Raw genomic sequence first — 13,080 nt, forward strand, 5'->3', positions numbered from 1 at the left:
CGCGCTCGAATTTATGTAATTATTAACAATAAAGAAAAAATTACCATAGGAAATATTGCTATTATAGAACGAAAAAATAAAAGAAGAAAAGAAGAAAAATTATGGCGAGACCAATGATCGTCGTTGCGCTAATTGTGTATCGCTTAATGTTTAAGAGATCAATGAAGATGAAATATAGATTGAAAACAGAGGAAAAAAATGAGAGAGTGAATAATGTATTAAATCGTTATCGACTAGTTGCGAGAAGACATTATTGATAATCGATATATACATATTATATAGAAAGTAATTTGAGCGGTCATCATAACTTGAACTTTCCCATTAACATGTTTAATAAATCCGCTCTGTTGGTTACTTAAAGATGAGAAACATAGGGAGGAGATCTATAGATATTATTTATATATATATACTATATATATATATTATATATTATATATATTATATATATAGATACTATATATATATAGATATATATATATATATCCTTGTTCTATTTCTTAAATGATATTACGAAAGTTGACGAATGATGTTTGCGAATGATTCGATCTAATGTAGCGTTAAAAATACCAAGGATTAGAAAAGAAAGTGGAAAATAAATAAGAAAGATATAAAGAGATAGAGAAAAATGACATGCTGCCCGTCACACTTTTAAATAAGAGATTAAACTTGAACTTTAAAATCAATGCAATTATCTCGAGATCGATTGGGCCCCAATCGATTATCGTTACCGATCATATTCAGTGTTTAAAGTTAATGTCTCGTTGTTTATGTAAGAAAAAAGAAGAGAAACATACGCTCACACATCCATACATGAGTATATACACACACAGATTTCTTCTCGATCATATGCATATGTATGTGTACATATTAATAGTAATGTTATTATTATATCGTACACATAGACACACACACACATATATATATATATACAATGCGCACTAATTTCTTTTTCTAATCTACGTTTTATTATAAACTGATACGAAAAGTTAGCGATGGAAAGAACAGAGAATAAATAAATAATGGGAAAAATAAACTAGATTAAAGAGAGAAAGAGAGAAAGAGACAGAGAATGTGATAAATAATATATATTAACGACGTGGTCGATGATATAATTATATTAAAAAATACCAAATCGTAAGGTTTATCGCACTAGCGTGTATAAACAAAGAGCACTCGTAAAATTAGTCTATCACTTAATGCATCGTACACTTATTTTAAAATATCTTCTCTTATGTAAGAATACCACGTACACAAGAGGGTGGAAATTGTGAAAGAAAGTTCTATGAAGAAAAAGAAACAAACCAACCAACGAATAAACGAACAAGAAGAAGAAAGAACAGGTAAAACAAAAATGGAAACAAACAAATTTTTAAACATCGATTCGTCTTGAAAGTTACTCCCAATATCTTCGTCTCTTCGAATACTATACTTAGAATATTATAGAAGATTGTATAGAATAAAAGTAGGGAAGGAGAAAAGAAACGGGGGGATGATTAGGGGTGAGAGTAGACGAATCACAAGATATGAAGAGAACCAAAATACAAAATAAAAAAAGGAACGAGCTTATCTTTCGGTTTGCAAGTAACTCCGATGTCTAATAAACATTTTTTGCGATTAATCTATAATGAGTAGAGAAATTGGTGGTGCAGGAGGGATATTTTCAAAGATTTTGGACCATTCCGCTCGAGAGAGACAATGTAAAAGAGGGAGGGAAAGGGGGCGGCTCCAGTTAGCATAACGAGACAAACAACAGCGTAAAAATAAAAATGATATGTATAACAAAAATATAAGAAATCATGATAAAAAATAATGTCGGTGCGACCATAATAAATTTCCTATGTTCGCATAAGTTTCCAGGCCGTACGTTTCTTATGACCACATTCGCATCGTGTACTCGCATTCTCTTCGTTAATGTTGACAACTTTTTTTTTAACCAAAGAAGGAGAGATTGAGACAGAAATAAAATAAAATAAAATAGAAAAAAGCATATATCGAATAGTAAGAAGAAAAATTGTCTCTCATATGTGATCTACTAATTATTATAATCCGCTAACGAGTGACAAAAATTGAATAAGAATTTATTTCATGATTCGTTTTATATTCATGATGAATTTTAATATAAAATAAATCATAATATTAATATTTTACGATTTCTTTGAAAATGTAAGAGATGAGATGGGTGTGAGTACACATATGAATGGATCATACACAATACAAACATATACACAGACGCACAAATTCAGGCAAGGAAATTACTTGCCGATGGTTCATGAACGACGAAGATATACAAACAGAGCCTATAATAATAATTAAATTAAATTATACAACTAAAAAATCTTTAAACAGATTACACAGATGGCAAAAATGACCTACTAAGCAAACGCAATATGAGTCAAGAAAAAATACTATACTACATGTATCAGCCAGGTAACATACCTAAAAATGACGATACAAAAATATGCTAACTCGTATACGTGAAGGGTAACAAGAGAAAAATTCTAAGATATTAGAAAGGAAAATATAATAATAAAAAGTGTTATAGAAAAAATGGCAAGTGACACACAAACATACACACACACACACAAACACACACACATATTACATTCGTGCACGTATACAAGTAAATAAGTACTTTCACGTATCAAGATATTACTATTACTATTATTCTCAAGAACACGATGCACCTAGCACCTTTTTAGGGGTTACTGCGAATGTATTGGTTCGATCGATTGATCGTACGGAAGATTTTGATATCCCTTTTTTATTCATTTCGTGTCTATACCTTGTGAACCAGCGATTTATAATTTTCTACGATGATAAATAATTAATTAAATAAATAAATAAATAAATAAGAAAGAATTAAAGGAAACCTTATAAAAACGAAGAAAAATCATGCGAAGATGGGTGAAAGACTATTTAAACGATTTTATAGGAAAAGATTTAAACAAAAAAAGGACAAAAAGATAAGAAAATGATTAATAGCGTTTTGTCGGGTCACATTAAAAAAAAAAAAAAGAAGAAAAGATAAAGAAAAAGCACGACTTTTGGGAAAATTCGTTTTCGTCCCATAGTTGAAAGGTGTCTTTTAACGATATAATTATATAAATATATACACATATAAACGTAATACGTACAGACACATACACACGTACATACACACATACATATATAAATATATATAAGGCTGAACAGTTAAGTTAAGAAAAGAAATATGTATACATGGATTAGGCATGTAAGCCACGTCACACATACAGGGAAATTGCGAAAATGATCATTGAAAAATCGTTAGATTTGCATAATCTAAGAAAACGTTTCGTTAGATTAGAATTTAAATGTTGTGTTGTAACATATATTCGTACATTTATTTGGTTTTTTAACAGATTTGGAAAAATACTAGAAAAATGAGACGAATATATGGTACAATTCGATAAAGTGAAGTATAAAAACAAATGAAGATCGTCGATTAATCGAATGACCGAATTGTTTATTGCGTGCGGTTAAGACGAGAAGCCAAGAATAAATAAGACGACTCATTATATCTCCTCACCTTTCGATCCATGCACCGTTCGTTCTTCCTTCTCATTGTATTATACGCATAAACGTCAACGACAACAATTGATGCATAAATATGCATATATACATGTAGATATATGTAGTATACAGAGTCCTGAAATATGCATACATTTTTTGCCAGAATCTGTAATATATACATAAAAACATACACATGCGAATCACGTTTGTACAAAAATCGTTCGAAAGCGGAGTTTTCGTATCTCGATTGACCGGTCAAGAAAATCGTTTCTATTTCTTTGCATCTTTACTTCTCGTGGTATTACGATAAATAATGATTTTCCATTTTATCCGAAGAAGATAATCAATTCTAATCTCTGCCTCTCTCTTATTCTTTCTCTCTCTTTCTTTCTCTTTCTTTCTCTTTTGTAGTATCTTTGTTTAATATTTGATTTTAACTGTTTTCATACAAATAAATGTTAAATATGTACATTCAAATGTTTCTTTTATTTTATCGAAGTCATTTTACTATTATATTAAATTTATTTTGATTTTCATTAAAAAAACCGCGCTTACGTTTACATTAAAAATACAATTTACAATAAAATTCTTCTTTGAGACGAGTGAGAGAAGCTTTGTAGATTGTATCAAACATACACATAGAGCAAAATATTATAAAATGATCGTTTTATAAACATCGTGCACGTCATAAAATTAATGTGAGAAATAGTATGTAAGAGAGAGAAAGAAAGATATAAGTATCATAAAGAATAAATTTCACCGATTGCGCGAAATATATATAGGTAGATAGATAGATACATACATACATACATACACACATACATGCATAAATACAAAACATATACGACTTCAGCCTACGATTCTTATGAGAACTTATCGTGCGTGTCCGTATTTTCTACCTTTTTTCTATATTGTGTGTTCACGATATATAAAATTAACGGAAGCAGAAGGAAAATATCGATTTCTCGCAAAGAACATTTTTACGCACTCGTTGAGCTAAAAACAAATTGTCGGCCTAACGCCCAGGGATCCCTCTCATTGAATCATCTATACAGTATCGTTTTGATGAGAAAAAAAATGAAAAAGAGAGACAAAAAAAAAAGAGAAAAAAAATACTGACAGATAAAAAATGAAGTGACGAACGATCGCGAAAATTTATATAAAATATTTAATATTTCATCCTCTTTATCCTAATAATCAACTCTTCCCATTCAATAAATGAACCCTTTCCTTATTTTTCATGCATAATTTTCACTTTTTCTTCACCGAAGTTATTGTAAATGGTGTGTTGGTAATTTCGAACAAAAAAATGAGAAAAAGAAAAAAGGAAAAAAGAAAGACTAGTAGCGTTTATAAAATTTCGTTAATAGCGATCATCGTTCCCTGGAGCTTCCTTGGTCTATCTACGGAATTAGAATCGTAAAATCGATGTCGACTTTGCTACTAATAACGAACGATGTAATTAAACACAAATCGAATACATGCATACATACACATAATAATATCACTGTTAAGGATTCACGAATTTTCGGTCTATTGGAGTCGTTATGGTCTTGAAACATTATTGATACGTCTCTCGTTTAATAAAAAACAAATTTCAAAAAAGATATCAAAAATAAATAAATTAACAAAAAAATATGGATAAAAATCACGAGATAAGTGACTGAATCGTAAGAAAGATAAAAATAAGATAAACGTATGAAATTCGTAAGATTATCTAACAAGAAGAGACGAATCAATGCCGTTTTAGGGTCGTCAAATGGACAATGATAAAAAAAAATAAAATAAAATAAGAGACGAGGGGAAGGAAAATAAAAATAAATGAAAAAAAAATGAAATAAAATAAAAAAAAAAGCATTAATCACAATTTACCATTACATGTACACACACGCATATTGAATAGAAATGAATAGTCTACTGTGCTGCATACATATTTAAATTTAAAGAATGCATAAAAAAGTAAGCATGGGTGTGCATCTTAGATGTATTAGAGGAGTTTCTCATCAGACGTTTAGTATTAATTAATAAACGACGGTTAAAGGGGGAAGGAAGGATTAACAACAACAATCTACAACAACAATAATAACTAAGCTACAAAGCAAATATAAGAAAATATACATAAAATGTTGTATCCGATATGGACGAGGAAAGAGGAAGGGGTTGAATGTTTGTTTTTTCCTTTCTTTTTGTTAATTTATTTTCTCTTCATATATAGTCTTGTTTTATTTCTTTTCTTATAATTATATATCTTTCCGTTCTCTATTTACTTATTTTCCTAATTAATATTTTTACGAAGCACAAAAGCTCGTTCATTTTAAATAGATTTATTTTATTAAATGTAATTGACTGCGATACTGATCAATCTTCCATAGTTTGTAGATTTTTTTTGTTATAATCGCGTATTACCGCACCGTTATATATATATAATATTATATTATTAATTATTATTAATTATTATTATTATTTCTCGTACAACAAGCTAGATGTTTTTAGTTTCTCATAAGGGTGTGTACAGTTTGTAAAGGAAATATTAGCACAATTAAATACTATAAAATTAACTCGTTTATTATCGTTCGCGAGTTGATGTTTAAACGGGAATTACACTTGCATATATTATATAAATAAATAAATAATCACGAATTTTTTAAGTAAGAGTGAGAGAAAAAAAGCTAAATATGAACGATCAATGTGTTACATCTGCGTTTTGATTTTTTCTTTCATGAGTTACGTTTCGTTTTTACCTCACATCGAAAGACAAAAAATGGAGAACGAGAATGTGAGGGAAAGAGAAGGAAGAAAGTATGTTTTCTCTTTCTCTCTTCTTTTTTCTGCCTTTCTTACTTTTTTTTCTTATATACATTATATCGTGGTATATATAAATCGTACAACCCCTTTCTCTTGAACTTCTTCTGACACACGATAAAAATATAAAATTAATAAATAAAAAAAAAAATAAAATAAAAAACAAGATAAGAAGTATGTGCGGTGGAGATATCATCGTTTATTTAAACATTGTAATATGTGTTTATGCAATTTCATTGACAGGAAGGATTCATAGTACTAATAAAGATATAAAAATAAAAAGAGAAAAAAGAAAAAAAGGAAAAAAAAGTATATATAAATATATATACATAGGTATATATAATTTTTAAGAGGGCTGAAGAAAAAAAATATATATAAGAAACAAGTGTTATTCATTATTTCATCGACGTCGAATTAATTTATATCGGACAGAGTATCACGCATATACAATAATTATTATAAACGAAGATCGAATAGTGTATTTCAAAACCCGACTGACAACAATTAAAGAATTTAATTGCGCTGATATTGGCTTACTTCTTTTTACTATTTTTTGAACTTTTTAATTTAAAATAAATAATTCTTTTCTCAAAGTTTCATTAGATCCAAGCCTTCTTGTTTTCTGTCGATTAAATGAATGTATGAAATAAACGAGAGAGACAGACAAATTTCAAAAATATTTACTATAGTAATAGATAAACGTACAATATGTTCAAAACTTACTTTTTAGTTCTGTTTAAATATCTTTTTTTGTATCGTTTAAAAAATAGTTTCGTTAGATAATTGGACGTACGATTTTATGTGGGACACTCAGCATATTTTTTTTTTATCTTTGCCTTCTTGGAATCTCATAAAATTCAAACGCATAACGGAAAGCAAGTAATCCACTTGATTCGAGGCTGATCGTTAATTAAGGCATGGATTGCCCTGCGGATTGTCAATTTGCAATTGTAAAAGGCTCTGGCATTCTATTCTACGCGCGTAATCTCGTCTGTGTCTCTCGAATAGTCGTCGAAGTGAATCATTTTACCTACCCACCTATATATACCTGATACTATCTACCTCATGTTTCTTTCCAATCGTATGGAAATTATTTTCCAAGGACGAAACTTCTGTTGCGATTGATTGCTATTTTTTAAAAAACGAAATTTTAAAAAATTCTTTTTTTATATTTTTTATTTCCTAACTAGTGTTTTCTTATTCTTCGTAATTATTAGTTATAATGAAGAAAGAGAGAGAGAGAGAGAGAGAAGAGATGTAAGTATAATATTTATGGCTCTACATTGTAAATTAGTATATTCAAATAAGTACATTAAAATTGATTTCATTAATTAATACCTATATATTACTTAATTTTAATACATTTAAAATAATTTTATCATTATGGATATGAAAAGAAATTCTAGTTATTTAAAATAATATAATCATTATTTCGCGTTCGTTCTTTTTTTTTTTTTTTAATAAAATATCTTTAACAAAGGACAATGTATCTCATTAAATTTAGTTAAATTAATAAGAATTTACACGTTCTACAATTTGTAAAGTTCGTCGATATAATCCGGTATTCATTACGAGAAGTTACTTGTTCAAAGTTGTAATAATTGTAAAGATTTGAAATAGATAGATTCGTATGTAAGTATTGAAATTTAAGTGTAAATCTGAAGTATTTGAAATGTGTAAAAATCTTATTAGGAGAAGAAGAAAAAAGGAGGAAGATGGCACAATTCAGATCGATGATCGTTATTTAACGGGAAAAATTTGTTCGGTTCGTTGAGCACAGCCACCTGGTTCAGTAGATAAGAAGACGCGTTTAAATCGAATTCGCCCACATGCAGAGTTATATCGATACTATTTCTCGTTCATGTGAACTCGAATTCTATGTAGATATTAGAAAAAGAATTTGTGTAATATTACATTTCTTTTCGATTTGATTTAATTTCTTTTATTTTATCACTATCATTATATATTATTACGATCATCTTAATATCCCGTTAAAATTACATATAAACTATTTCCAAAAATGTATATTTTACTTGATAATAATAGTAATGGTTTATTGTCGACTTTTCAATTATAATGAACAACTACGACTGAAGTATTTTGCTTTGTTAATAAAAATAAAAAATCTCTTGCTTATTCCCCCTTTTTTCTTTAATCACAATTGTAGCATGTAGACTATATATAACAAACATAGAGAATATCTCGATTTAGTAGGCCCCATGTTCGATCAGCAAGAGAGAAAGAAAGAGAGAGACTAGCTTTGATAGGTAGAATCAATCTGTAATCCCGATCTAGGATTCCTTCCTCGTTTCACAGCTCGGTGAACAAGGGAACGGGCGTGTTTTACCCTCACCCCCAACCCCTTTACGATGCGCGGTTCCGATCAACGCGTAGAGAGTATCCTAGTGGTAGTTGTGTAGTAATAGTAGTAATAATAGTAGTGGTACAGCTTCTGTGAAGTAGAGAGAAAGGATTTCGTATCAGTTCGCTACGGACTATCAGGACCGGCATGACGAGGACAACAGAAATCGAAGAAAAATTTGTTGACTCCTCCAAGAGGAAGTCGTACGAATCAGTTAAGAAAGATCTTAGTTCGATTATTAACAAAATTGACGAGCTTAATTCATTCGCTCGTGCTTTAACTCTGCTACGTGCTAATTCGAGACGCAAATCGATCGGAATAAGGATTCACGGTAAACACCTGTGGATCCTAGGATTTCTATTGCTTTGGTTCTTCGGACAAACTACTAGGAAATTTATCTCTACTTATCGTTACGATAAGGTATTTATTTATTTCCTTAATATTCTCTTCGAAGGATGAATTAATTAATTTGCAATAATGAATGATCAACGTTACGACGATTGATATAACTTTTGCAGTGCTTAGTGGAATACCCGGTAGTAACGCAGAAAATATTTCGTCCACCGGAAGATTGTTCCATCTGTCGGGACATTCAACGTATCGATAAATTATCGAACATTGATCCTATTGTCTTCGAAGAACGGTATTTAAATTCATTTCAATTTGTCTGTGATTGTAAAACTACAAATTAATCAATCTTTAAATGATTTTTAATATTCATCATTAGTTATGCATATTCTGGAAGACCGGTTGTTATAATGGATGCGATGACCAATTGGACGGCTCCAAAAATCTTTAGCTATTCTTTTTTTAAATCTCTTTATGAAGGAGAACAAGCTGGTTGCCAGTTTTTTCCGTACAAAACCGAATTCCGAAGTTTGCAGGACGTTTTCAATATGAGTACCAGTAGATCTCTTTTGCAAGCTGGTACGAAGCCTTGGTACGTTGGCTGGTAAGTCTCATTTCTGTGTTTTATTCATTTTATTTATTATATGTATGCGTGTAATATTTTTATTAAATTAACATTCAAATAAATTGAAATATAATTCGTGCGATTATTATCACTCCTATATCTAAAGGAAAACAATCATTAAAATCTATCATAAAACAGATAAATTATAAAAACATATATTTATACTGTTTATTTATAACGCTTCAGTGAAGTTTAAATTATGGCCCTCGAGGAAACGTGTACGATTTATGGTGGACGTTCCGCATGTTTTAATTTAACGCAGTAGTTTTTTAAAGCCTAAATAATAGATCAAATAAAAGTGTTCTCTGCGTAATAAAAAAGAAACAAGAAAATAAAAAGAAAGATACGAAAAAGGAATTCGAGGGTATATTATCCGATGCACTTGACAGGCCTCCATAACCGTCACGATAGACGCGTGCACGGACTCACATAATCGCATTAACAAGCTTACAGCAAACTAATACTAACTACGTGGAGAGAAGCGAACGATTACCTAGAAATGGAAGTTTTATTTTTCATTTTATTACGATGTATGTGGATAGTAGTTTTTAATTACTCAAATAATCATAATAATTAATTGGTAATTAATGTAATTAGTATCGCGGTCATTTTAATTTGATTAAAATGGATTAAACATCAATAGAGAATAAAAAATCTGTTTGCAGGAGCAATTGTGATGGTAGAATTGGCACTGTGTTGAGGCAACATTATCAGAGACCATATTTCTTGCCACTTACAGCGGAAAGTGAGAAAACTGATTGGATTTTTATGGGGAGCCATGGATATGGAGCACCGATGCATGTAAGTTTTTTAATTATAATTAATTTGTATTTATGAAAGAAGAAACGCGATCGATTCTAATATCTAATGTTTTCTAGGTAGATGACGTCGAGCATCCTTCATGGCAGGCACAAATAAGGGGTGAGAAACTATGGATCTTACAGCCACCGAGGGAATGTCATTACGCGTGTAAACAATTGGAAGTGGTCGTACAAACCGGAGAGATAAGTAAGCGATAAAATAGTAAGCGATTCTATTTATATAATACGTACAAATATAATATATTCATCGATCGTTGTCGTTTTTCTAGTTGTCTTGGACACCAATCGATGGTATCACCAAACTAGAATTGTTTCTGAAGAGATGAGCATCACGATTGGCGCTGAGTATGATTAAAAACTAAAGTAATATATCTTGTTGAAAGAAAATTATCTTAGAAGAAAAAGATTTGAACTATTTTATTCCTTAATTAAATCTTGAAGATGAATGAATGATGTCTAACAAAATGTTAATAAACGTTTAACGATAAAAATCAATCCCAATAAATCCTCAACTTACGAAATATCCAAAAAAGCCAATGAAACTTCCACTGCCACGAAAAAAAAAGTAGTTTGTCTAGAAATTACCGATACATTTTTTTCAATAAGGTCTATCCCAAATGAGAAAGGCAATGAACGTCAGGGTTTGAAGTCTTTAACTTTCAGTGAGACAGCACCCCCACTATACCACTACTCCTACTACCACCACTACCATCATCACCATTAGCATCGTGTTCGTCGTTCGTGACGTATAGTATCGTAATTATGTCGCGTGTTAAGACGACATACGCATTTTACATTGTTGTATTAGTTTCATTCATATATGTATACGTACTTACAAGAGTGGACGCGCTTACAAATACATTGTACACATACATATACCGGAAGATAAGTAAGCAATGTAAAAAAGAAAACGGTCTCGTGGCACGAGCCCTTCAAGCAGATGGTTCGAATACTCGCACCTGGCGGCAGGTGAGCCCTCCTTTACGGCAGGGGGCCCCCTCCATTTAGCTAAGAGACCCAAAGACTGACCCCTCTTCTTCTCTTCATCTATCCCCCCTTCTTATTCTCCGTCTCTCTTTTTCTTTTACTTTTTCTCTTTCTTTCTCTTAAGTCTTGCTTCTCAGGCCCCTATCATCCTGTATATCGTAGCTTCGCGTGTGCTCACGATCATATGTTAACCACCGTCTCGTACGCGTGCTAAAGCGTTTCTCGGTATACTACTCCGTGAAAGTGGTCAAAGGAAACCGATCAACTGCCTTTCAGTTTTTTCTTTTTTTTATATAACATAAGGGTCGAGACTTTTGGAGCTCTTTGGTATTACTACTTCAGCTTAATATTTCGAAGAAACCTTCTTTTGAAAGTTGTTTTTCTTGTTACGATGAATAAAGTTATAGGGCTTTCTTCTTCTTCTTTTTATTCTTGCTCAAGGGATTTCTATGTTTCTATTTTTAGAACTTTTGAAATATGGTTTATGATGTTAAGAATGAACATTTTTTAAAGAATATCTGACTATTAGTGAAAAATGAAAGAAAAATAAGCGAACTATATCGATCCCATCTATTAATTTTTTACTCCATAATCACATATGCGTACAGATACATGTATTAATTATATTAATACCTAATTGCATATATACATGATTATTATAGTACATTAATATTTTTCTTTCAATTTGCTATGGTGTAAAACTTTCCACTTACAGAAAAGAGTTCATTACTATATAATTAAAATAATTTATTTCTTGTTTTTTCCTTTTCTTTTGCTGCTTCTTTTTTTTCTTTCTTTCTTTCTTTCTATCATCGAAAAACAATTCTATCGATCGGAGTGATTCTCTCTTCGACCTCTTTCTCCAAAAATTTCCACCCTCGTGTCGCGAAAGAGAAAGCCTTGCGCAGTGTTCGTCGAAAGCTTTGGAAATCGATGAACGTTCCATGAGAGGAAAAGGGAGAGAAAAACACACACACACAAACGCATACATAATAGAGTGAAAGAGAAAGGTAGGTGTAGTCAAAAGAAGATGGAAAGAGAGTTCTAGTATTCCATAATTCGATCCTGCATCGATCTGTAGATCTTTCTTGCGCTCCGATTTTGATTAAACAAAACAAAGAATTCTATTAGAAAAAACTCGATAGAAAAAACTAATATTTTTTGAATTCTTTAAATGATATGATTTTGTTGAAGAATTTATACGAATAATTTTCAATATATATATCCTACTCGACGTTCTCAACTTTCCATGTGTTTTCTTTTTATCATCGATCATATATGTGCATATCAACACATACACTAACTTGCATACACATAATATATGGATGATTTTACTACGATGACACGGATACGTATATACAATTATACTTTTACAGATTCCTACATGTCCGAATATATTTCCAAAGCTTTATATTCTCTCTCTGTCTTTTGCTCTGTTTCTATTTGTCTGTTTGCCTGTATTGCGCGCAAGGGGTTTTATATGACCACGTGACCGTTTCTATGTAGTTATTCTTATACACGTATTACATATATACATAACTACGTAGATACGTAGTTACTTACTTACACACATACATACGTATCGGTCGCGTTATCGATTATTT

The 13,080-nt window shown here is 30.8% G+C and overlaps 2 protein-coding genes across 2 annotated transcripts in view; both read left to right on the top strand.

Annotated features, from left to right (window-relative positions):
* Positions 1 to 8,826, top strand: part of LOC122514251 (catenin delta-2-like) — a 46,957-nt gene extending 38,131 nt beyond the window's left edge. The window contains exon 16 of the mRNA XM_043630965.1: positions 8,650 to 8,826. Coding sequence (XP_043486900.1) covers positions 8,650 to 8,727 — 78 coding nt within the window. The 3' untranslated portion in view covers positions 8,728 to 8,826. The remainder of the gene's footprint in view (positions 1 to 8,649) is intronic.
* LOC122514252 lies at positions 8,741 to 10,984 on the top strand. The gene is made up of 6 exons (XM_043630966.1): positions 8,741 to 9,115; positions 9,214 to 9,338; positions 9,423 to 9,647; positions 10,334 to 10,469; positions 10,547 to 10,676; positions 10,759 to 10,984. The coding sequence occupies exons 1-6, from the start codon at positions 8,843 to 8,845 to the stop codon at positions 10,842 to 10,844; spliced, it is 975 nt and encodes a 324-aa protein (XP_043486901.1). The 5' UTR covers positions 8,741 to 8,842; the 3' UTR covers positions 10,845 to 10,984.
* Positions 10,985 to 13,080: the final 2,096 nt, after the last annotated feature.

The sequence above is a fragment of the Polistes fuscatus genome, unplaced genomic scaffold (assembly GCF_010416935.1).
Source record: "Polistes fuscatus isolate 324 unplaced genomic scaffold, CU_Pfus_HIC Scaffold14, whole genome shotgun sequence".
In the NCBI taxonomy this organism is placed as follows: Eukaryota; Metazoa; Arthropoda; class Insecta; order Hymenoptera; family Vespidae; genus Polistes; species Polistes fuscatus.